The 22,636-nt window shown below is 39.9% G+C and overlaps 1 protein-coding gene across 1 annotated transcript in view; it reads right to left on the bottom strand.

Annotated features, from left to right (window-relative positions):
• adgrb2 (adhesion G protein-coupled receptor B2) overlaps positions 1 to 22,636 on the bottom strand; it is a 146,012-nt gene that overhangs the window by 16,390 nt on the left and 106,986 nt on the right. Inside the window, exons 21-31 of the mRNA XM_053334205.1 lie at positions 22,118 to 22,184; positions 19,033 to 19,118; positions 17,189 to 17,287; positions 14,316 to 14,415; positions 13,525 to 13,596; positions 8,459 to 8,551; positions 5,610 to 5,876; positions 3,547 to 3,586; positions 3,057 to 3,071; positions 1,442 to 1,614; positions 562 to 1,269 (exon numbers count right to left, since the gene is read on the bottom strand). Coding sequence (XP_053190180.1) covers positions 562 to 1,269; positions 1,442 to 1,614; positions 3,057 to 3,071; positions 3,547 to 3,586; positions 5,610 to 5,876; positions 8,459 to 8,551; positions 13,525 to 13,596; positions 14,316 to 14,415; positions 17,189 to 17,287; positions 19,033 to 19,118; positions 22,118 to 22,184 — 1,720 coding nt within the window. The remainder of the gene's footprint in view (positions 1 to 561; positions 1,270 to 1,441; positions 1,615 to 3,056; positions 3,072 to 3,546; positions 3,587 to 5,609; positions 5,877 to 8,458; positions 8,552 to 13,524; positions 13,597 to 14,315; positions 14,416 to 17,188; positions 17,288 to 19,032; positions 19,119 to 22,117; positions 22,185 to 22,636) is intronic.

The raw sequence follows: 22,636 nt of genomic DNA, 5'->3' as shown, positions 1-22,636 counted from the left end.
CTCATCTATAAATAGTAGTTGAGAAATTGTTTTTGTGACTTCTCTGTTCTGAGGCACAGCATGTAAGACATATTGTTACTGTATATGACATTATGAATTAGAAATTGTTTAAATTTTGTGAAGGTCACACTTACATAATTATATGGACACTATTCAATTTCCACATTCGCACAAAGATATGCCTTAATCACAACAACCTGATCATAATCAAGAATCTTATATCTTTTTATTTTCTCAAAGTGAAAGAAATGATCATCTAAAATATTAAGTGGATAAGGTATTTTTACTTTTTCAGGATGGAAATTAGCTTTTTCTTTAAATGGTGTTATATTGGATGCAAATGGAGTTATTTGGATTTGGATTATTATCAATATGTCACATTACATAACTGGACCTTTCTTGTAGAGCTTCCTTTCTCTCCTCCTTGTAATTTCACCACTGTCACTTCACTTGTATAACACCTATGTCCACCACCTGAGCTCAGGTGGTGGACATAGTCAAGATTCTGTACCTCCACCAGGAACCCTTCCCCCATCCCCCATCCCTCAACCTCTTACCCACCTCCAAGGATCCTGCTGAGAGGCTGGTGTTGGCATTGGTGCTGCCCAGGTTACGTGGCAGGGTCCTGGTTCTCTCCACTGTGGTTCCCCCTGTCAGAATCTGCCTGACTGATGGCCTCTGGCTCGGTTTCAGCTGGAGTGAATGCCCGTGGGCGTGCATGTGTCCTCCATGGGAGTGTACAAGACCACCCTGAGCCATCATGTGGCTGTGCCCGTGGGGCATGGTTTTGATCGTCCCATAGGAGCGGTTGAGGTTCATGGTGATGTTCATGTCGCCCACACTGGACGGCACAAAATCCGCTGGGTAGGCCTCACTCTCAGCCGGATGGAGCGTCAAGGGAGAGGGAGGTGGGGGGAAAGGAGGATCCTCCACCGCAATGTTAAGAGGCTTGTCCTCGCCCCCCAGTCCCAGGCCTCCTCCTTGGGAGGAAGGCGCTGGAGGTTTGAGGCTGACCGTCCTACGAGGTAAGACCATGTAGTCTCCCTCCCCTCCTCCACTTCCACCTCCCCCTCCCCCTCCACTTCCAGCACTTCCGTCCTGGGAGGTGTTGGAGGAAGTGGGCGGTCGAGCCCAGCCCAGGCCACTCTCGGTGCACAGGTAGATGGGAGCGCCACTGCGCTGCTGCCCCTGCTGTCTCTGCTGATCCACGTTCACCTCCTTCTTAAGTGGAGTCTCACTCAGCTCATTGAGACCTCCGAGGGGTGGAACCTTGCGGAAGTGGAAGTGTTAGTTAAACAAATATTTCTTGGAAGCACAGTATTTTACTTACAATTTTCATTTCTCCTAGGCTTCATAATATTAGGAACCCCCCCCCCCCCCCCCGTTTTTCCCTCTCTGATTTGACGGGATTTCAGTCATACTTTAAAACTCAATCCTGTACCTGTACGATGAGGTTGGGAGGGGGGATGTTTCCGGGCAAGGGACTAAAGTTGACCCCCACTCCTCCATCCTGATGGGCTGCCAGCTTGGGATCATCCTCGTCATCCAGGGAGATACGGGAAAGGGTTCCAGTGATGGTGGCTGGGTTACAGGTATTCACCTCCTTGAAAATGACTGGAGGGAGACATGGGAGGCCGTCGGAACAGTGAGGGTGGAAGGTATGAAACAGGGTAGCATGAGTAAGGTAAAAGTGAAAGAGGGTAGTTTTAGGGCAGGGTAAAAGAAGGGGAAAACGGTGAGGAAAAGGAACATTTGGAAGGAAAAATAGCAATGAATATCGAATGGAATGGAATTGATACAGATTATGCCAAACAGTTGACAGAGATATAAGCAAAACAGAGAGGTAGAGTAAGGGAAGTCAAAATGCAGAAAAGAACGCCTAAGAAAGCTTCAAATTCTATCTATCTTATTTGTTCTCTGCAGCCCATTTTGCAACTTTTACCAATAAATACATTGTCACTGATTTATATGAAGACCTGAATTAGATGCTGATGTGTTTCTTTCCAACTTCAATGTATCTGTACGTGGTGGTGCTGCATTAGTAGCACTGCCACATTCAAACAGATTGCATTTCCAAAGAAAAGTTTTACTTCTCATTTTGGGCTTATACGGTGCACACTAACTGAGATGAGTTTTGTCTCTGACACTGTGACCTTAAGTCTTGCTCCATCTCAAGATTGGCCGGTGAGCCATGCTTTTTATTAGCTTGGAGAAAGAGCCTCACTGCAAAAATGCTGTGTGTTCCAAATGAAATGGAGCCAAATTGCCTTGCTACTGAATCATGTCCCATATCTTGCTCACAAGCTTATTATTCCCTGCTCTGTTGTCACATATCAGTGGGAGAGTGTGTGCGCCTATGTGCTTTAATGTGTTTGAATGTATATTTGTGTCTGAGGCCGTCTATTTACTTTGCAATGCTATAAATGAAACAGAACATAAGGCTACTTACAGTGGCTTTGGGTTAGCTTTCATGCATGTTATTCAGGAAATGAACTAGAAACAGATGCTAGAACATTTCTAGATTATCTACTCCAAAATTAACTAGGACATGCTGATGAGAGACAATGTTTAATCAGCACAAAAACATTGATCTATCATCACAATCAAACAAAAAATCATACCACCTGGAAATTCATGCTAGTTATCATGCTTATTCTGTCACCATCACGGGAATTAATATTTTCTCTCTGGCCTCAAAATCCAATTGTAGACCAAAGTGTTTTCACAAAGCGTTTTCATGTAAACTGCATTGATGTGACAAAATGTCAAGCTACATACTGTATTTGATCAGAACTGCATCCTGCTGAGTCAATGCATACAACGACACTGGCTGAGTAAAGAACCTAGCTTTTTCTCTGTTTCACCATCCTGTTAATGCAAAGTCATGTGAAAGGACTGGACAGGTTTTTTTTTTCTTCTTTTCACAGATACAACCGATCTGATCCATTCACATATGCATCCAACAGTGGCGGCCCAGAGAATTACCTATAGGAATGATTTAAGTCTAGGTTCGGACCAGGCAGTGTTAAGTAGGTCAGGTTGGGTAGAAAACTTACATGGGTGTCCTCTCTCTGCAAGGGTGGAGGGGGAAAGTGATTTTGTGTTAATAATTCAAAGCACAACACAAAAGTACATTGTGGTACATTTGTACACATCCAAAAACCCGTACACAGATGTGTGCACACTCCCATACCACACACACCCACATAAGACCATTGTCACCAACCAGTGAAACAGGTCTGAACACACTGAGGAGTGTTATTATTATCATGCACAATGAAACACAGCCTCATCCAAATATATGCTCTCTGAACACTTATTGGGCATCAATGTAATTGATAAGGCATAATAATTTGCACACAACTGTCAAGTTGTAGCACATCATCTCCTGTCATTTCATCAGCATGCACAGCAGAAGAATGTTACAGCTCTCCATTACTTTTCTGCACTGCTAATTCTGTGTTGGACAAAGTAAGATAGAAAAACAAAGAAGACAGAGACAAAGGGAAAGAGGAAAAGAGAAAAAAGGTGGAAAGGAGAGCTCACCTGTTTGACATGCCAAGTCCACATCCTTCTCAAAGTCCGTCTGAGAGAGGGAGGCAGGGTAGGAAGAGAGGAAGAACAATTGATGTGTGTAAATATGTAGAATAATTAAATCATCGTATCTGCAGCACATGCCTGATGAGTGATTGTATCTCAAATGCATATGCTGTATCCAATGACTCTGATGCTCTTATGTGACTGTATAGAAGAGGAAAGGACGTGTTGCCATGGTGACACTTTACAACTCAGTCAATTAGTAATGCCCTATAGAGGACCTATATGAAAGAGCAAAAATGTTGCCTTAAGTCATACTAGAAATGTTCCGTTTTAATTTCTTTATGGTGATTTGTCCAAAGCTTTCTCAAATTGAAAAGAATAGAGAAAACAGATCAAGTCTGTGCAGTGGCATGCATTACTGATCCTTTGCTCATGATGTGTATCAGCTCGCAGCTGATACAAATACAGTCTTTAAGAGAAGAGCGGAAAGCTCTGGAGCTCTGCCAGGTATGTAATGCTACAGTATCAATCACTGAGCTATCATCTGAATGGAAACAGAGACAGACATTTACACAGCAGCAAAACTATTATCTGCAGTACCAGCTGAAGCTAAAGTTTGCTGTTTCCTAACTGAGTTTTTCTTAGGCTAAAAAAAAAAGTATAATGTAACAATACAAAAGCTTTTACATTATATTCTAATCAACCAAACTAAACTCACACATTCACACTGTACTGAGTTTAACCTGCACAAGATATTCAGATTTTTATGTAGATCAGGTATTTTGGGCACTTCCAAAAATGATAATTATTTGCTTTGATCTAGAATTTACTTGAGGAATGCAGGGTGACAAGGCTCCCTGGGGTAAAGAAAATGGGAAAAAACAGTCTCAAACCCAGGGGGCATTGGCTTGAATGAAGAAGTGATCTGATTCGTGTCTCCAAAATGGCCACCACACAAGTTTACTAAACTTTAGTGAAAGTGCAGCTCATTATTATGCGACTGTGGTCCTCTGTTCTCTCACCATAGAGCCTCCTCCTGTCCTCGGTGGGATTCACTTACAAAAGCCTTTGTTTGGATAATAAACTACAGATTTTAGACAGTTTGGGCATGCCATGGAGGCAAAGAGAAGAGCAAAGGGGGAAATAGAAAAATTGAAAGAGAGAGAAGGGGGGAGGGTGTGCGTAAAGGTCTCAGAGGAGTGGAAAACCTCTTAATACGCAAATCACCCGCAGCACCATAAATGGGTCTCTGTTAAATGGACGAATGAGGATATGAAAGAAAGACCCCCACCTCCCCTCCTTCACCTCTATCATTCTCCTTTCCAAATTGAGAAAACAAATCATTTTTATTTTAACTAACATACACCTTGCAATGGCTTCACAGGTTAAATACAGTAAGTCATCAATGTCAGCTGTGTGGTACACATATCCTAAACTTTGTGTAGAACAGCATTTAAGGCTGGAATTACTGCTGAATATTATCAAACAATATAATAAATATACTTAAAATTACCTAAACATAATAATGATAATCTTTAAAATCTATATTTTTGACTTATCTTGCCAAATAAATGTTTGTTGCTATTTATACATCACTGCTATTCGTAGGCTATTTAGATCTAAAGGTGCAATATGTAATGGAAACCAAAAAAAAAATGGATACAACTATGAGTTGTTTGGTTAAATGAATGGTTTGACATTTTGGGAAGTAAACTTTTTTGCAAGAGTAAGATGAGAAGATAGTCTATAGTCTGTCTACCAGCAGCTAAACCTCACCATGAAACATTATGTATTTTTGTCGAATCTGTTAAAAAAACAGAAGTGTAAAAAAGACAATGGTTGAGTCCTGGACCAGACAGTCTTCATGCTTAGCTAAGCTAACCTATAGCTTTGTATATAACATACAGATATGAGAGTGGTATCTTCTCATCTAACTCTCACCATGAAAGAAATTGTATTTGTATTTATTTCATAAAATATTGTTCAAAAGAATACTGTTTTACAGATTGCACCTTTCTCCATCTATCAACTTGACCATTCCTAAAGAATCTTTTCTACAAGAAACATACAGGTTGGCTGCCGATGTGGTTGTGGGCGTGGTTATGGATGTGATTATGGGTGTTGTTCATGATGGGGTTATGGTCATGGGCGTGGCTGAGGGCGTGGCTGAGGTCCAGCCCGTGGTTGCTGTGGGACAGACTGTGGTAACAGGCTTGCTGGCATGCCTGGTGGCACGTTGGTGGGAATGACTGCGGGTGGCAGCCTGGCAGGCACGGGGATGTGCCGTAACGCAAGGAGCCACATTGCTGCCCACAGGAGCTCACATTTGGACACTTCTGATGGTGAGAAATATAATGGAGAACATACAATTGAAATGTTAGATGGGTTGTTAGATATATAACTAGTTTTGTACAGGAGAGCACTTAGCGTTGATAAAAGATTAACTAATCAAATTATTTTTCTACAGACTGCTGTGATTCAGCTTTAACAAGTAGGCGTAGCTATCGTTCTACATTTTCCTGTCTCTAAATGTCAAGGGTTTAACATTCTAATGAGATTTCCTGTGAATACAGCAAGAACACCTGAGAGGATAGCGTTCACTGTAATTATGATGCTGAAACAACTAATGGCAGTTTCACAAAATTATCCATCACAATTAATGTTTTCAAGGGTATTGTGCTGTTCATACAACAGTTCTCTAACCATGTGTGCTGTCTGAAAACATTTCCTCTGAGTTGTACATTTAGACTTGAAAACTGGGGAGAACAAGAAGGTTTACCATCTGTCTTCACTATTAGCACAGCAGTTAGAATAGTAACCAGGCAACAGTGCAAGCTGTGTGTATGATAACGATACAAAAAACAGAAATTAAATAAACAGAGATTTTAACTACTCTTCTCTGTTATGAAACCAGGGGAAAAGGAAGTGTCATAATAGGTTCCCTGTACAGAATTTTGACTCCAAAGTTTAATCTTGATAATCTTGGAGGGGCGTTCAGAAAACCATAATCGTTACTACAAACAGGTCAGGGAGAAATAAAGGCAATAGCGATGTGAGAGTCACTCATGATCTCATAGTAACAGTGTGACCGTACTGACATTGGCAATGCAGTTGAAGTCTGCATGATTTATCACACTATTAACCATATTTGGAACACATGCAATAACCTTATGTGAGTACTTTGCTCTTCAAATATAGCCAAAGAAGTTTTGGTTAAAAGTAAATAAAAGTGCTGAATTGTATTAATTAAATATGAAGTAATTATCTTAGTCTATTCAGTTTACAAAAATATGAAAATAAGAATGACAAAAAATGTGTTGATATTCATGTTGTAATGAGTGGTGCTTTAATACAAGGGTTTAGCAGGGCCTCAGACCTCCTGGGGCCTAATGAGACATTAGCATTAACAAAAAGGAAAACAAAAATAGCATACGAAATTTGAGGAGGATTTTGTGGCAGAAGTTATTCAATTTAATGAACACTTAGGCAAAAGGACACCTACCGGCCATCTTTTACTTTAATTACAAGTTTAAATTACACATTTAATAAATATTTGTATGTTTATTTTTGTCTTATTAAGTTTGTTAATGAAGCTGTGTCACCAGCAAGAAGCATTCGCCTTTCTTAAAGTTAGTTTGAGTGTGTTTCATGAAGGATTTGACATTACTGTCAGTAGAAAATGTGGCCCAACCACTAACCCGCTTTGATTATGGATGCATTATAAGATCATATTATACACCCATGGCTTTGATACTTCAGAATCAAATGTGAATGCTGCTCATAGACTACATGGCTAGTACAAAAACATTTAGGTTGTTATCCACTATAAAGAATCAGTCAGCCAGACAGCCTGTGTTTAATGCTTAGTTTGCCAACCTTTAAATGTTTTCTTGTTTGCATTTTGTTGCAGTATTCCACACTGAAGGTCACAGGTTAAACACACAAGACTGGTCAAATCTGGTGGCTACTGGAAGTGCAACCACCACAAATTTCTTTACAGTGTGGGTCCATAGTGACAGAGCAGGTTAAGTTTAATCTGAAAATAATGGTATAGCATCTGCTCCACTGCTGATCTTTACATTTCATTTCCCACATTAAAACTAATGAGAACTGAATACTTCTTACTCAGCACACAATTTCACCCATGTAAATTAAAAAGAGCACAGATTAGTAAGTATTGAAATCTAAATAAGGTATTCAGGACATTACATCTTTTCTGGATGTTTTTAAAAGCTGTCGTCAAGCAATCACAATGCACTTGGCAGAAAGTCACCACTTAACACAGTCACTAATAGATATGAAGCACTGGCCTAATTGGCTGTTGACCTATTTCTTGGGTTATTGTTGATGTATTGTCTTATTTTGATTAGTTTGATATTCTGTGTTCTGATTAGGAAGTCACAGCATTTACTATTTGTTGTTGTCTATGGACGCAGCATGCCAAATTGATGTTGCCTCGGCATATTGTGAAGGGAAGCATGCACTTGAAGCTGGGGGGTGGGGGCTCCAAAATGTCCATAGCTTATAGTAATGTTAAGGCGCCCCTGTTAACATGATAAAATATCAGGATATTGTTTGACAAAGCAGTATTTGTTGACAAATGTTCATGCTTATCTGTGGCACTATAGGAAGTAATTTTCATGGTGGTAATTGTTAAAATGAAATTGCATTTTCTATGGAAGGTGAAATCACGTATTTTTGGAACATGCACAATGCATAAACAATCATGAGTTCCTGTTGTGTAAAAAAAATGGTTAAGGAAAAAAAAAAGAGATAGCCAGGAATGAGTTTTAGCACTTCAGTAATGGCAATCATGCTTCTTACTGTTGGGGTTGAAGCTTGCGGAAAGCTCCAACCTAGTTAATGTTAGTCCAGGGCTAATGGATTGCAGTGTGGGATGAAATGGAATACTATTCACCATGATCTGCACCTGTCCATTCTTGCAGGAGTCTGGTGAGTTTTCGCTGTCATCTTTACATCCCCCCATCCGACAGCGCACCGCATCCTGCACCTAAGAGAGGAAGGGTGGTGGATAAGGGATGGGGGGGGGGGATGATTATAGAGGAAAAAAGAAGAATGGACAGAATGATGAGGGAGAGGAAGGGATGATGCAAGGAAAGAAGTTAGTACAGGAACTTTTACTTAAGTTAGTTTGGCAAATGTTGGAGCATTGGGAGCTCACTCCTCAGACATATTATATTCTTCATCTCTGCATTGACAGATGAACAGTGAATACTAAATTACGTGAAAATGGTGGGTAGAAAAAATCTTCCCAAAGTAGCTGAGCTTGTAGCTTATATAACTGGCAGTGGAGTGGTATAGAAAGCACACATCAGTACTTCAAAGTGGCTTGTTTGAGCCTTGTGAGATCAGTGGCACATGGCCCTAATTAAAACCAATGGTACGTTATATACATGATGTAACTCCTGGGTCTTTCTTATGTTGTTTTTCTTTATCCTTCCACAAACACACAACAGGCTTTTGTCAAAGGACCAGTTCGTGAACACAACTCAAATCAAATGGATCCCTGTGCATTATGTTTCTGAGGTTCCCCACCATCAACCTCTGTATTATAGATACCCTGGCTCCTTGATGAGAAGCAACATCATTTCTCAATGTTGCTGCTGTCAAATCCCATAAGAATGTCATGGCTGGAAACAAGAGTGCTCATGTAAGAAGTGGTGCAAGAGTGAACGAGAGTAACTTCATTCTCTCTGGGTGGTCTCTTCTGTGCATGTGTGTGTGTGTGTGCCACTACAAATGGAGTGGATTGGAGTAGCATCCATGTCTGATTAATACTGCATGGGCTGGCGTATTGCATCTATTGTTCCCTTCCATCCGTCTCCTTCCTTTATGTCCATACTCATCCTCAACAGCATTTCTTCCCTCTTCCCTGTTTATGTGAGTGTGTCTGTGTGCATGCGTGTTCTTATTGGCAACCAATCCAGCTCATTCTGACTTCAAAGTGTCCCCGCCGTTCCTTCCACCTCCCTCTCTATTTGAAGAATTCATTTGTAAAAGACCATTAAATGCCATCCTTTGAAAAAATGAACTGACTTTTGTGAGTTATTCGTAACATATAGCACATTCTGAACATTAAACAACACCGTTCTTTGTCTGTTGTCAAAGCATTGCAAGCTCATGATTTACAACAGAAAATATTCAATTCCAGTGCTGTTCTTGAACTGGTATAATGGCTCCGTTATATCTCTTTGTATCTGTGGATTGATGGTCCTGTTGATGTCGGAGCCTCTGTGTGAAACACTTTGGCCAGTAAATGTGTGTTTTTAAAACTTATTTCTCAGTCCTAAAAGGGTACTGAAATGTGGCACCTAACATGAATCAATTGGTCTTAAAAATTCTAAGTTTGGTACCCAACAAGACAGAAGTCGATAAATCTGTTCAGCGAATCAACATCCACTATTCAGTTGAGGTGATGCAATAATATTACTATGTTCAGCTAAACTGTGCTGTTTGAAAGTTAATTTTGGTAACCTTGGCTTGAAGTCATCTTTAAAGAGGGAACATTACATCCAACATGGATGAAACTGCAGAGCCTCTGATGTTTTCTCCTTCAGTGATGTAAAACAGACTTACACTGAAACCAGGAAGCACCTCAATCTTAAACACTGAAGTACTAAACTGTAAAACACTGAATTTAGTGAAACACTGAGTAACATGGAATACCGAGTTAAACTGAATACTGCGGAACACTGAGTAAACAATAAGTAACATGGAATATTGAGTTATCCTGAATACTGAATGAAATACTGTAAAATAGTTGTTTTTTCCAGTTCAGTGCAGTTCTCAGCTAACTGATTGTAAACTAAAAACTGTGGCAAACTTTGGGTTCAGTGAGTCAGTTCTGAAATGAGCTCGTCTGGTCACCATCTGGAGGGAGCTCTTTAAAAAAAAAAAAGGCCAGCTGTTGTCTTTGATAACACTCTGCTGGTTAAAACAATGGCACGTTCATGCTCAGGGGTTTTGTAGTCTGGCTGGGATTTTCCAAGGTACTATCTTGTAAATGTGTAATAATACCCATTAATGGGCTGTTTTTTGTTGCAATTTATTTTAACCTACTTGTCTTATGTTATAGAATATTTAATATGAATTGGAGTTATCTGCTTTTGGCCACAAACAAAAACAATTCAGTTTAATTGTGTAGGTTACCTGCATTTTGTTAAGTTATTTTTACTTCATCAGAACAACACAACTGCAGTTTCATTTTTATTACCTGGAATGCACAATACAAATATCATGATTTATGAAGACTAATAAAAGGAGATATCTGATTTTGAAAATTATTCATTTCCTCCTCCCCAGCACGATCCCCTGCTTCTCTCTTGAATTGTGTTTTCTTTTCCCTCCCAACAGATCTCTGCATGCATTCTTTCTTCTCTCCCTCTTTCTCACTTAAGTCCCTCCTCACCCCTTTCTTACAATACAACTCTCTTTCACATCTCCCCTTTGCTTTCCTCTCCTGCTGCCTCCTAATCACAACACCTCTAACGTTGCACATATTCATCCACTCTTCTCTCCTCGTCTGATCTCAGCAGGCCGCCTTTGCCACCGCAGTCCTTTCATTTCCAGCTGCACCTTACATACAGCAGCCTCTACGTAGGAGCACTTTGCAGTACCGCGCTCAATCTCACGTTTTGTGTTTGTCGTTTACCTCGAATAATATCACACTTTGTACTGCCTTCTCTCCTGTTTTGCACTGTAATGCTTCCTTACGCTCCCCTTGTTTCTCTCCTCCCTCTCTCCTCCCTCCCTCCCTCCGGTGTGGCACTCCCCTCTGTCTGTAGTTCTGCAGCTACGAAGGATTTATGCTCAGTCTCTTGCAGGGGATTTTCATACATTTACAATAAATAATTCCTGGATTTACTGTACCTTGATCTCTGCTGCTTTTGTGATATTGATTTAATGCAGCTAAGCATTCCAAGCATTTAAAAATTCACTTACACTATGCAGTGCATTCAATATCATAATGATCTCTTGGATAAAGGGAAGGCTGCGTGTGTGTGGTGTAAATGCATCAGCTACAGAAGACACATTTACAGTTATGGAAAACTGATGACATTGTAATATGAGGGGCCATTAGAGGCATTATTCAGGATTATAATGCATATACATTTCCTCTCACGTACACATAAAAAACACATTCACATAGTTTACTCAAAACCATACATACATACAGGTGAAATGCTTTTACATAAATAACTGAATCACTCATACAAACAACTGAAAAATGATATGCTTACATCATAACTGAACAATCTCATTAAAACTACCCAAAAGCTTTCACACATACTAGTAAAATGTGCTCATACGCACAGCTAAAATGTTCTCATATAGTAGTGAAATCCATCATGTAAACTATTGAAAAGTTTTCACAGCTACTATTGAAAAAAGCAATTTTGTACGAGAGGATTTCAGTATGTTGTATAAGAGGATTTCAGTCAAAACAGAAGGTGTTTCAGTTGAAGTGGAAGGTGATAGAGAAAGGAGAGCGCATGTTGTTTGTTTGTTAGCGACACTGATGTCTACTCAAGTAGCATTATCGAAACAGCAGCTTTATATAACAATAAATTGTCATCAGCAAACACCATCAGAACCCTGTCAAATATGACAACAACCAACTGTTGCAACTCCAAGTGTGTGGACACACTGGACAGTCACCTGGCATCGCTCTTTATGTCAGGAGACAATATGCAACACGTTTTCAAGTACAGCATTGCTTTAGGTACATGGACATCAAATAGCGAGGAGAAGAAGGTAATTAAAAATAATCAAAAGTTTTAAATTATCTTTCATATTGCTGTCTCACATTAGATAACCTTACATTTAACTGTATCTGAACATGTCCAAATACCAACGTGAAAAAGGATGAACTGCATATTTTGATATTCAGGTACAGGCTTAACTTACTCTAAAGCTTTGTTTCATATATTTACAGAATAGCAGTTCCAATTTTATGTATTAACAGACCATCACCCAATATCGACTCCCTTCTGGCAGGTACTGTGAAACGAACCCTCCTGCTGTCTAAAGTTATATATTTACTCTAATTGCCCGCCAAAATATGAAAGAGCAATGATGAAAAAAGTAGAAGTAGTTTATTAGGTGTATTTTACATCCATGCGGGCAAATGAGAGGAAATATATAAAGTGAGGCAGCGTGAGGGCTGGTTCACAGCTAGAAGAGGGTTGATAAGGAGTGATGGTTACAATACTATATGAGAGCACTGTATATGGGTACACTGTATATGTATTAAACCTTTTCGGTAGTTTTAATGAAAGCATTTAAGTTGTGTATGTAAAAGCATTTCATTAGTATGTGTGTGGTTTTCAATATAGTACATGAGTGAGTTGTGTTGTATATGTATGTGGATGTGAGAGGAAAAGTATCTGTACATGCATGGTAGTTATGAATAATATCCCTAACAGTCCCTCATATTGTAAATCCACTAATTGTTGCAAATGCGATTGCAAGTTGGAAGATGAGTGTGCGTGCATGAGTCGGCGTGTGTCTATGCAAATGTCTGACTCAAGGGCATGAATACATGTATGTGCATAATGAGTTTGAAATTCGGCGTCCCTGGGGGCACAGCAAAGCCTGTGGCAAATAGGCGCTGGGGGGTATTAGTTAGGGACTTATCGTCTTATTCCATACAGCATCTTAGTAAGCTCCTTAAAGCAGCCTCGGATCAGACGGACAATGAACTATCATACTGCATTATGACGAAGAAGCACCACAACATAGGACATAAATACAGAGCTAATCCTTCTCATGTCTGAGCCGCTTGTGTTCTGCTGTGACCTTAAACCGACCCAGAAACTAGCATGACATTTGCGAACATGTATCCCACCTGTTGAAGGGGGGCGAGAGTTGTTTAGGTCACTGTGTGGCATAGAATTAGAAATGTATGAACTCGAAATGTTAAAGATCCACAGAGCTGCTAAGTAGAAAGGGGGTTAGACTCACCTCTCGGCGCATGGCACAATGGACAGTGATGATGACAAAACCTTGGACAGAGTCAAAGACAGCAAAAAGGACCTGGAGGAGAGAAGGTACATCTGCTTACAGTATTGTTTCCAGTAATTGCTACTGTGTGTACTGTACTGAAATGACTCATTATTCGTTAAAAAAGACACCGATATGGGAATGAAATGTTGAATCATCCAAGTCATGTTTATTCATCATAAATCCTCACAGTCATTCATACTTTTATTCATAGACTGTGTTTCTACTTTCTACTGAGCTTTACACAATGGGAATTGTAGATTGTTCTTTGCTTCTTTGTCTATTTTTTTTCATACTATCCTTTTACCTTTTACATATGGTATTATTCAAGTCTTATCTTATCTGTTTCTTTTGTTTTTGTAAGAAAATGTGGATCTGTGGACAAAAAAAAGTCTGGTGAAAAATACTCTTCTTTGATATATGGACCGAAATGATACACAAACAAATCTGTGGTATATGATGCTGCTCAAAACACCTGCATCCAATGTTTTGCATTTTTATAATGCTCAAGGATGCATTTTTATCCTATTTATCAGCATTGATGAGCATTAACTTTCCAAAATAAAGCAACAATTTCAAAATAGGCTGTCAAATTCAGGCTGTGATACCTTCACTATACATTCTGTTTTTATGGCTGCACTTTATGAACTCTGTGAAGCTGTTTTGTTTTTGTTTTTGTCCATGATGGGTCACAGGTGCATGTGTATGCATTGGGGGATGTGAGCATCTGCTAGTGTTGTGAGATAGATCACCTGGAAGAGTGTAGAACGGCGGTCGGTTATGGCCAGCACTGCTGACATCCAGGTTAGTGCTAACAGAGGAAGAACCACGCAGGAGCTCCATAGAGAGGCCCTGTCAGTGAGAGAGAAAACGAGAAAGAAAGGAGACAGGGAGGGGTAGAAGAGGGAGGAAGAAGGAGAAGGAACAAGGGGTTCAGTCTCAAACCAGACCAGCCAGCTCTGACAAGTCACATAATTCTACCTCTCACACACAATCACACACTCACACATCAGTCATGGGCTCAGTGGTGGGTAATTTGAGGTTGATTGGCACACTGAGGTTTGTATCAGACTTAATATTCTAAGTGAGAAGTCGCAGATGATGTGTAATCATGTAGATAGTTACGAAACTGACAATTACATGGCTGATGCACGCTAAGTGTCATGCTGGTGGACTATGAGACAATCGGCAGAAGCCCAATAGGGAGAGGGGAGACAGGCCATTGACAAGTACTGACATGGGCTTCTGAGGAGCAAGTGTGTGTGTGTGTCTGTGTGTGTGTGTCTATGTGTGTGTGAGTTCATCTAGGATGTCTGTAACTCTGTAAAGCCAGACACCAATTTAAAATGTTCATGCTGTTTGAGCATACATTCATAGTTTTATAACTGTCAGTCTGACAGAAGGACAGCTCTGTCTAACTGCTCAGTGAAATATGCCTGTCCCTGTACAGGTGCATGCCCAAAGGCGGTCAATAAAAAAAGAACAAAGAACAATAAAGTTGAAGCTGTAGTGTCCCTTTGTCAATGTATCAAGTTTCCAGCTGTTTCAACCATACTGTATAGTTCAATCCCTTATCACCCTTATCTTAGCAGTATCAGCCTACAGTCTATGTGAAAAGACTACACTTTAATTCTGCAAGTGTACCTAAACATATTTTCTTTAACACGCAGTTAATTTCAAAATGCTAAAGTATCCTTTGGGAAAACGACAAATATGGGGAAAGCCTAGAATGGCTTTGTCACTATTTTTTAAATAATGGCCCTCATGCTAGAAATATTTTCCCCAATAATAGTCTTTAAAGCTTTATCGGGACATAAGGCCAAGCTTACAATATATTAATGCAACAGAGAATGATGGAGGGTTTAGTAATAGTGGTAGAAGGGCAATGCTTGTGCAATGCTATTTCAGTAAATACAGAAATTTATAGAATTTGATTATGGACTGTTTGATTATGCTATACACTCAGGATTTCTGTAAGCAGATTATTTGAAGGACCTTCCAACCTGACAGCATATTGCAAAGCAGTAAGATCTGCAGTAATGTATGGCTGTATCTAATAATAGACTGTGAATGCATTCAGCATACAGCATAGATGTAGGCGGATCTGAAATGAGCAAAGCTACAGTACTGTCAAATATTTGGACACAATTCACTTGAATGAGAAAGTGTGTCCAAACTTTTGATTACTTTATGTGGAAAACAAAGTCAATAACTCCCACACCCCCCCACCTTCACCCCTGTGTGTTTAAAGTGACTACTAGAAAAATTATACAAGGTTGTTACGGCGAATAGGCAATCTCATCTCATTACATTCCAATCACGGCATCCAATTATGCAACCGCACATCTAAGAACAGAGTTGCTGCTTTAAACACAATGATTTTCCAAATTAAACAAAAAAGCCATAATAGAAGCTTTGCACAAATGGGTTATTCAAGGGCAGAGTTAAATATGCACAGGATTGTTTGCATCAATGGGAGGAAGGACTTTGATTCAGAGACTGGCTGTGCTCAACCTGAAACCATGACAATGAGCATTAAGGGAGCAAAAGTCCAGTAAATGTGTTTACCTGTTGTATTACCTCCACTTTTCAACTGGTTTGAAGAAAGATATCTCTATATTTTAACCCTAAATTTACTTAAAGCAGTACGGTATGTATCAACAGCTTCATGTATGGCTTATGATGCATCACTGAATATTCCAGATTCAAAATCTTTGCTCAAAAAACACTGGATTCTAGGCTACTTATCATTCTATATAATTTTGCTAGACCCTTACTAGTTGTTAAATGTCCACATCTTCTTGACTCCACACCCCCATTTTGTAAAACTGGTTCTTGGCAGTTTCTGATCTCTAGTCAAGATGCAATGTCACTTTAGTAATTTTCTCAAACTTGACACAACTACCCACAGAGCCACAGCGGCCATTATACAACTGTTTTCACAGGCTGTGTAGAACTCTTTGTGAATGGTAAATTGACTTTTACATGTAAAATGGAGTGAAGTGGAGTGGAGTGCTCCCTTTAAAAAAATATTGATTTAAATGCATGCAGTTCTTATATATTCATACTGTTGGCACATAAATGCTTCCATTATTTAACACATTTGATATTTAAAGTATTCAATGTGACCACCAGTTTGATGTAGTGGAAGAGATGAGGTAATATAATTAGAGCCAGAACGTTGAAACATCTACAGTAATGTGTTTGGCAGTAGTATAGGCTCCATAACTGACAGTCTTCCTCACATTGTGTTACCATGATGTGTTAAGTCACAGCAATACTGTGCCATAAACAAGTAAAAAACAAGAATGATTCACAAACAGTGTTTGACACAGGTCAGGTTTGCTCTGCATGACCCGAGGAAAATCTGCTTTGGATCAAAACATGCTCTCATTAAATAGTGGCGGCTTGCAGTGCAGGTGTTTTTCCCTTTCATTAGCTTGTTTTTTTTTTATCCAGACAAGTCTGAATGTCATCCTGCATCATTACCGACAACCAGAGATTAAAAGGATGGAGGAGAGAGAGAGAGAGTAAGATGGAGAGAGGATGGTGGAGAGTCAGAGACAGAGAGAGATTGACAGATAGGAATAGGGAGCGAGAGATAGAAAGATGAAGATGGACTAACATGGCGCTGCTGGCAGTAGAGCTGGACAGAGCGGTGCTCGAGATCACGCCACACTTGGAGCATTTCAGGAGCAGTCGGCTACGCGCCTCCGCTGGGACACTTTTGGACATGTGCGCACACACACACACACACACACACACACAGACAGATACACACAACCATGTGGGGAGGAGGGAGGGAGAGTGGAGGTGAAGGGATGTGTGGAAACACAAGTTCCAGTTATGACAATGGGTGAATGTATAGGTGTCACAGTTGCAAAAGAACCAGAAGAAAAGAAAGAAAAAAAAATGGACACAACAAAGAGAGGGAGTGGAAAAGAAAAAAAAGGGGTGGGGGGGAGAAAAGAAAGAAAGGCAAATTAAAACCAGATCTTAAAAAGTAGCAGCAATGAAAAACAGTCAGAATACAAAGACTGATTCAGAGCAAGTAGAGAAAAAGTGAGAGACAGACATTGCAATGTTACAGCAGAGTCATGTGGATTAACAGATTACAATGACACGGACAGGAAATACACCAATCATCTTATGAGACCGCCTGTGTGTGTAATTTATCTGTACATGTGACTGTGCACAATGAAGCTTTATAAGGATGAGATCCAAAACAAAATACTTTCCTTTAGCTGTTTACTTACAGTTGACTGCTCTGAGAAACAGCATGCGTGTGTGTGTGTATATATTGCGAGTTGAGAATGATGGGGAGATGCACAGGCTATGCTACACAGCTCATTGCCTTAGTGCCAGCCACATTCCAACCGCTTCATGAGAAAATACATTACGCTAATGACAGCCTGTCCTGTTAGTAACACTACTAACTACTGTGTGTGGGAGTGTGTATTTCTAAACACACACTTCTAAGAATCTTAGAGGAAATGGGCTTAATACTCGGATAACGCCAAGGACTTCGCCTGTAACAAAGAAGGTTACACCTGTTTGTGTGTGTCCATGTGCCCGTGTGTTTGTACACATTAAACGGTTTAATCTGGGTTGCATCACCGAGTAACAAAAGCTAATCAATTCCCCGGAGAGCCTGTTAACCCTTTCAGCGGTACACAAATTATCAATTTCAATTTGCGCAAGAGGCAGACACTGGAGGAAATGTAATGAGAGAGAGGAAAGAGAAAGAGAGAGAAAAACAACAGAATCAATACGTATGGAAATGAAAACATGGATTTGGCTTTGAGAGCTGAGGAAATCTCCATTTGTGGGATTAGCAAAGATGATGAACAACCGCCAGCTCAGTAAAAGTAATGTTGTAGGTGGTTGCATATGCATGTTTGTATTGTATGTGTATATATATATATATATATATATATATACACACCACGTAAGTGCATGTGTGTTTGAAATAGAAAATAAAATTGTGCATAAGGCAAATAATCCCAGTGTTTACAGTATGTAAGTAGGTTTCCATCTGCCATTGACTTTCGTATCCACTGTATTCAACTGTGTCATATAAAACTGAGAAAACTAGATGAAAACCATATGCACGTGGAATGGTAGGGAAATGCTGTTAGATTTCACAGAGCAACAGAACAGAACAGATGTCTTGTCATTTTGGTGCCAAATTGGATTGTATTTTTTGATGATTTATGCGGTAGACACAGGTGTACAAGTAGGTGTCGTGTTCAGACACCACTGAAGCAGTTTGAATTCGTTGCCATGAAAATGTCTACCTGAATTTGTGTCTGACAGAGGATAACATTTATTTAATGCAGCAAATTTGAATTGTGTGGATGGATGCGTAAGTGGTGTGTGTTTTGCAGGGGCTTGTTTCATTGTCTTTTGTGTGTAGCTGTGCGTTTGTGTGTGTGTGTGAGGTGCTAAGGGTTTAGGAAGTTAACTTACCCCGCTCGCTGCTTTTTAGACTTGTCTGAGATGCCGTCTCGAGACATGAGCTTGTTAAACACCACGATCCCAATGAGCATATTCACCTGAGGGAGACAGAGAGCAGAGTTTGATCAAGATTGCAATAATAGGTTGCCAGCAGGGATTCAATTCATGTGCTGTATAACAAGTTTTTCTGTACATTCTTTAAAGTTTCCGCTGATTGAAGATGACTTTTTAATTGTGGCACAGACTGGAGACTGCAAGTGACAGTGCTTTAGCTGTCAGGGCTCCAAGGCTGACTTGCTTCAGTGTAAGAGAAACATTAAGTTCATTTTCTATCTCACAGCTATTCTTTGAAAATCTACAATTTGTCCATGATGAAAAAAGTGATGGCTAAAATGCCCACATTGACTCTGAACAGTTGGTTACATCAATTAAGATTATGCAGAAGATGCGGGCACATAAAGGGGAGGCATACATTTTTAATGATTGCAGCTGAATTTTGTTGAATGTTTTTAAATCTTTTTCACTACCAACAAAGGCCAGATGGTGCCATTAACACAGCAAAGTTACACAAACACACCAATTACTCATCAATTGTATGATACAGAAATATTGTTCCTGTCCCTTAACGCTGGCCGCTCAATCCCTTCTCCTAGAAATTATTATACGTATAACCAAGTCCTGCCAGTGCCTAAACATAATCATAAAAAGTTTAATGATGCTGCGGTTGCTACTGGTGAATACTGCGCTGCGAGATGGGATTTTTTGGTGGGAATTACGTTTATAGCAAAACATATTTGCTGGTGCGATTAAGTAGTGTATGGATGTAATTTCTGGGAGACAGAATTGCTAATAAGTACTTTAAAGAAATGATGTGCTGTCTTTGATTTAATCCAAGTAGTAATACACATATACCATTTGACATGTCTTTTTTTTAAACAAAGGTTTCATAAGAAGACTGCCTCCTCTCCCTTGAGTTCATCATTTTAACATTATTAGTTTCTCCATGTGCGAGTGAATGAAATGTCTGAGTTTCTTCTGACGGCCAGCCATGACTGTGATATGACAGCGTGACAGGCCTGGATTAGCGTTATTAATTCCTGTAAAACACTTTGTAAACCCTGCTTTTAGGCAAGTGCTGCACTTTATACACAGCACTCAGCATAATTATCACTCTAAGCAGTGACTTTTCCATTTGTGGTGATTGCCTTAAAAACATAGAGAAAATAAATAAATAATTAAATGAATAAATAAATATACTGATTGCATCTCGGCTTCTGATCTGAGCCAAGGCTTGTTACTTATAGACCTCTTCCACTGTGAAATCCTGCCCATCTGGGAGATTTGCTATGCTGTTAACATGTTCCTTATAATCCTGATTTCCATCATTCTCAACCGTCCCCTCGCTGTCGCATCCTCCATGTTTGGTTATTCATCTTGTGTTAAGTTGGATTTAGAAGGTGAGATGCCTAACTGACAAATCATATTCACATTCTTGTGCATACCTCTACTGTGAATGCAGTATATTTCTATTCTTATCAACTGGCGGAGTTTAGAGTCTGACTTTCATGCGGTCAGATTCATTTCCAGATTTTGCTGCTCGATTCTTACTTGAAGCATTTTGCTTTAGCACAGCTACGGTGCATCTGGCAGCTTTTACAATTTGCTAAAAACTCTCTCTCTCTCTCTCTCATCTCCTTCTCTCTCATGTGTGTGCTTCTGCTGCTGACAACTACCTATGATGTGCCAGATTGTGAAAGCGTTATTGTCATGCCAGTCGTGTCTGGCCCCAGCTCTGTGAGTCAGCATCATACTGCTCTGCTATTTGCCCAAGGCCAGGTTCATTAATTAGAGAAGAGTCCTGTGGGAAGGTCTGTGTTTCTCTGCTCGACGTCCCACTCTCATTACAGCTGTTTGTTAGAGTGGGACCACAGCAACAACACTGGGGGGCCGGGGACCGTCAGGCAGCAGCTGGGGTACATCGACATTGTGGAGACAGAAATGGAGGTAAGATGGAAACATACCAAGGAACGCCAGATACTGAAAAACAATTTACAAGGACAACTGTCTTTTGATTTTGCCTTTATATACTAGTAACCTTTATATACTAGTAATATTGGAAATGATCATAATCCTGAATGTTCAGCACTATATAATCCTTGCTTTCATACTGCAGTTTGAGGAAACTGTCAAATTGCCATCATCCTCTTGTCAGGAATTTACTTCAGGAACGTGCATATCACTCTGCACACCTGTGACGCTGTCTCATCCATACTGTTCCTTCCTGACATGTACTGTAAGTGTGCAAAAAACGTCAGAAAAAGAAAACCAGATGCATGAGCACACACACACACAGACACACACACACACAGTGACAACAACAGCAGTGGCAGCAATTACCAACCTAAATTTTAGTACCCCATCCAGACTTATTAAGCTTAGTTGTGGAAATATCTACCCAGGGATTCATTTAGGGAAATCAGCTAATCCTAGAAACAGCCACATACAGCAGCATACAACAACAGATTATTAAAACACCACTGAGATGCAATCAATGCACTCAATTTTGCTGTAGAACAATATAGAGCTATATTTACTTGTTCATGAAAATGTCTTTTTTTTATTACAATTGGCAAAGGACATATTATTATGATTGCGGCACACGCTCATAGTCGCATACTCATGTGTGAAAATAACTTTTTTTACATCAGAAAAAACGTTTCGCCTTAACTACATTTGGTACGGTGACTCACACTTGCAAAATACAAATGAGAGTGAGATATTTGGCTGTTGGGGGTAGATGTAGAATTCAGTCCAAGCATGTGGTGCATTGCCAGGAAAAACTTGTCTGCTGGAATGTGTTTTAGTCTTTTTTTTTCCGAAGACGGCATTTTTAAGTCAAGGATCGAAGTGGTCAGTGCATCATTTTGTTGTGTACAGCCCGAGTGCGTACACTCACATGTGCATGTGGGAGTAAAAGGAAAGAAAAATCCTCAGCGGTCAATAGGCAGGTGCTTTAAAGCTCAGCAATGTGACAGTGAGAGAAAGAGTATGGACATGAGGTCAACTAGTAAAGAGAGAGTATGTGGAGTAGACTCACCAAAACGATGACAGCAGCGGGTCCAACGAAGGCATAAAGCAGACCGCCCTCCAATGATAACCAGCAACTGGAGGAAAGGAGCAATAATAAAATGTTTTACGCGCTAAATAAAAGTGTAAAACATAACTTCACCACATTCCAGTCTCACATATCGGCTGTTGTGAGTGCCAACTACTTAACCACAATGGGTACACAACCAATTAAGGATCACATTTGCTTGAATTTCCTGAGTGAGGGATAGTCATAAGTGCTCATTTCAGTTAATATTGCCCTCAGTGCTGAGCAAATGTATTATGTACTGTACATTACCTAAAACATGTCCTCAAACTGTAAATGGACTTGTGAAATTTCATTTGGTGTGAAGACTATTGAGACTTAATGAGTTTAAATGTGTCCTCGAGTGATGTCATCAGAGCATACTGAAACCCCTCCGTTGTCTTAATTGCAGCTCAATAAAAAAAACAAAGGAAGGGAAAGATGAAAAACACATGGCCCAAAAGCTAATATACACTCCTCATA

Source organism: Scomber japonicus, chromosome 15 (genome assembly GCF_027409825.1).
Source record: "Scomber japonicus isolate fScoJap1 chromosome 15, fScoJap1.pri, whole genome shotgun sequence".
NCBI classification, from domain to species: Eukaryota; Metazoa; Chordata; class Actinopteri; order Scombriformes; family Scombridae; genus Scomber; species Scomber japonicus.
This window is presented reverse-complemented; position numbering and strand designations above follow the sequence as displayed.